Consider the following 3604-nt stretch of genomic DNA (forward strand, 5'->3'; position numbering starts at 1 on the left):
GGTAGCCTCCAAAGGAGTTTGTTAATTAGATTGAGTCAATTGTTTGAATGTGGTATACAGGTAACTTAATTGTCCTGAGTGAATTTAATTCCAAGCGATTGAATGAATACACATATACTTAGGACTAACTAAACAAGACAATACTTAACATTGAAACAATACAATTGAAACAATAACCAATGAGCATGTGTATAGGCAAAAAATAGATTTTATCAAACTTCAATCATAAAGGGAAAATACAATACAAAAGAATATGTAAAACAGGAATACAGGATGAATATCAGACAGTAAATCAAAATCACTGTAAAGCCTGTAGAACGCCTATCCAAAAATAAAAATGTAAACAATTCTCCTTTGGATAAAGCTGGGAGTCGACGTTTCGGTCTTTATGGGCAACTCTTTAAGACCATCATCAGGACGAAGGAAAGTTAATATTGTAACTCCCTTAGAACGAAAAAAACTCTCTTCATGTGTTGAGAAGAAATGATATATAAAGCCAGGGAAGAGATTAATCTCTGTAGCAGCGGGGACACAAGCAGTTAAAAATTTTGCTATTGATTTGTCGCACCTCGCAGATTTTTAGAAAGTTTCAACGTCGTCACGAATAAACGATCTGTTATAATGTCTAGGAGGGAGTGAGGAAATGAGCAAAGCAGACTCTCCTCTTGGGTTATTACAACTTGCAAATTGGTCAAGAAATCAATCAGGAAGGAACGATCTGTATCAATCTCGAAAGTTCACAGATAGCGGGAGGTGTCAGCCGTCACTCTGCACGCAAGAGTGACGGCTGACACCTCCCGCTATCTTTGAAACTTTCTAAAAATCTGCGAGGTGCGACAAATCAATAGCAAAAGTTTTAACTGCTTGTGTCCCCGCTGCTACAGAGATTAATCTCTTGCCTGGCTTTATATATCATTTCTTCTCAACACATGAAGAGAGTTTTTTTCGTTCTAAGGGAGTTACAATATTAACTTTCCTTCGTCCTGATGATGGTCTTAAAGAGTTGCCCATAAAGACCGAAACGTCGACTCCCAGCTTTATCCAAAGGAGAATTGTTTACATTTTTATTTTTGGATAGGCGTTCTACAGGCTTTACAGTGATTTTGATTTACTGTCTGATATTCATCCTGTATTCCTGTTTTACATATTCTTTTGTATTGTATTTTCCCTTTATGATTGAAGTTTGATAAAATCTATTTTTTGCCTATACACATGCTCATTGGTTATTGTTTCAATGTTAAGTATTGTCTTGTTTAGTTAGTCCTAAGTATATGTGTATTCATTCAATCGCTTGGAATTAAATTCACTCAGGACAATTAAGTTACCTGTATACCACATTCAAACAATTGACTCAATCTAATTAACAAACTCCTTTGGTGGCTACCTTACCCATTCTTATTACGTTTTTACCCAAGCCCCCAAAGGTTTATTGGGTTGCTCACTTTATTTACCACTATGATACATATAAGGCATCTTTAAGAGCCTCGTGCAGCAAGCAGACGCCTGAATACGAAAATGTGCCCCCACCACACATCAGAATGAAGAGATACAACCCATTTGTGAAAAGGCCAGTGTTGGGTGGCTCCCAGCCCACTATCAATAGATATTACCGCAGTTTAACACCCCTGGTAATGTACGAGGATGCTTAACAAGAAACCCCTAGGGATATGGACTGCGACGTTACTGGTTTTGGCAATGGCCTATGTAGGCCTATGGAAGCACGTATGTTGTATTGCGTATGTCGGATGTCCCCGATTAAGGGCGACAGCAGCGAAAGTGAGGGCTCATTTAGTGGCAGCCTGCTTGCAGGCCTTAGTTCAATGGACCTGGAGGAAGCTAAAGAAGCTGAGCACCTCCTAATACACCCGTCTATGAAGACATGGCCCTTCAGGAGAATAAGGCTGCTGAGAAGGTCGTTCTGCACCAGCCTGCTACAAGCGTTGAAGATGATGTGGCATCACAGGACATTAGCGACTTTCAAGATTTCAGAGCCGCCGCAGAAGACAATGAAAATGCAAAGGTTAATAAAATGTTTAAAAAGAGAATGTTATGAGCAGGCAATTACATAATGGTTTATTTTATTTCTTCAACTAACGAACTGTCAATATGTTCTTCTTTTTGACCCTAGAGAGCAACCACAGTTGGATGCCCCTACTTCATAAACTATGTTAAAAATGATGTAGCACCTCCTAGCACACCCATCTATGAAGACATGGACCTTCAGGAGGATACGGGTGTTGGGAAGGGTGTTCTGCAACAACCTGGTACAAGGGTCGAAGATGATGGGGCTCGCAGGACATTAGTGACTCTCAAGATTTCAGAGCCGCCGCAGAGAGCGGTGAATATGCAGAGGTTAGTAAGAAAATGTTATGCACGGTCACCAACATACCGATGTATTTTATTTCTTCAACTTACGGATTGTAATTCTTTCTTCTTTTGAACCCTAGAGAGAAACCCCAAAAAGGCCTGTGCCAGAATGGCGGTCTACAAAAGCGAGCAATGTAATTTTCAATTGTCTTTGGTGCTCAAAAAAGGCTGAAAGTTCCACATGCCAAAACCGTGATTGCTGCGACAAGTGTGTATGCGGCTCTGACATGTGTGAAAAGGAAGATGAAGGCAAGTCCTACTATGCAAGGCAGGAAGTTAAGGCTTTCGCTGCACAGGTGGTCCTAAACTGTGTCAGGCGTGACTATTACAGCCTTTGTAACAGCCATCAAATCAACGATCCGCAGCAGGAGGCTCACAAATGTTTGTGTGAATCATACAGAGCAAGAACAATACGCTATATTTGTAGTTTGATAGATCCATACAAGGTGTATAAATTGCTAAGGGTGGTGTATGGGTTGTACGCTGAAAAGAAGCTTGTCCACCCTGATATGTTGAGAATCTTGACATCTGCACTCAATGAGATCCGATATGCCTCTGACCCGAGCTTAAAATTACCGGGTATGCAGGGCATGGGCACCACTTTCAACAGAAAGATGATAGAAAGACTTGTGGCAAGACGTATGTGTAATCTGTATTACAAAAATAGAAAAATAGGGTCTTTGGCCCCCCGAAAACTGTTTTAAACAGAGGTTTATTTAAAGTTACATGATAGTGTGTATTTAGAACAAAGTAATAGAATGTTACACCTCAAGGTGGGTCAGTGTTAATTGTCCTTACAACACTTACTGTGAAAAATGTAAAGTATACTCTGTTTGTGATTTGTTAAATTTTTTCTTTACTTTTTTAATAAAAGGCAGTTATGCAAAAGAAGTGGCATTCATTGCCTGGTGTGTAGCGGATGATAACATGTCGGGGTCCCTGTTAAGAAAACTTTATTATGATACACTGGAAGTTGGCAGCTTGGGAAGAGCCGAAGCTCTATATAGAAGGGCTGTAGATGAAAACGAACCTGTAAGCAGAGATCTGGTGAAGAACTGGTTATCAGGAGAGGAGGCATATTCACTACATAAACCCGCCAGAAGACATTTTAAGAGACGGCCTACAATCGTTAATGCACAATTAGATTATCAATGGCAGGCGGATATCATCAGCCTTCAAGATTTAGCAAAACATAATAACGGAGCTCACTATATATTAACCGTTATAGATGTGCTGT

The 3604-nt window shown here is 40.0% G+C and overlaps 1 protein-coding gene across 1 annotated transcript; it reads left to right on the forward strand.

The window, feature by feature from the left end:
* The first annotated feature begins 1538 nt into the window (after positions 1 to 1538).
* On the forward strand, positions 1539 to 3071 carry LOC147708857 (uncharacterized). Its single transcript, XM_086925787.1, has 4 exons — positions 1539 to 1628; positions 1853 to 2020; positions 2129 to 2338; positions 2448 to 3071. The coding sequence occupies exons 1-4, from the start codon at positions 1539 to 1541 to the stop codon at positions 3069 to 3071; spliced, it is 1092 nt and encodes a 363-aa protein (XP_086781913.1).
* The last annotated feature ends 533 nt before the right edge of the window (positions 3072 to 3604 follow it).

The sequence above is a fragment of the Lissotriton vulgaris genome, chromosome 6, assembly GCF_964263255.1.
Source record: "Lissotriton vulgaris chromosome 6, aLisVul1.2, whole genome shotgun sequence".
NCBI lineage: Eukaryota > Metazoa > Chordata > Amphibia > Caudata > Salamandridae > Lissotriton > Lissotriton vulgaris.

What these genes read in the sequence shown, in the direction of transcription:
- LOC147708857 (XM_086925787.1), top strand. Translation starts at nt 1,539, where the DNA reads ATGAAGAGATACAACCCATTTGTGAAAAGGCCAGTGTTGGGTGGCTCC. An exon ending in ACCGCAGTTTAACACCCCTG is followed by an intron (nt 1,629 to 1,852) that starts GTAATGTACGAG and finishes AGAAGCTGAGCA; the next exon opens with CCTCCTAATACACCCGTCTA. An exon ending in AAGACAATGAAAATGCAAAG is followed by an intron (nt 2,021 to 2,128) that starts GTTAATAAAATG and finishes TTTTGACCCTAG; the next exon opens with AGAGCAACCACAGTTGGATG.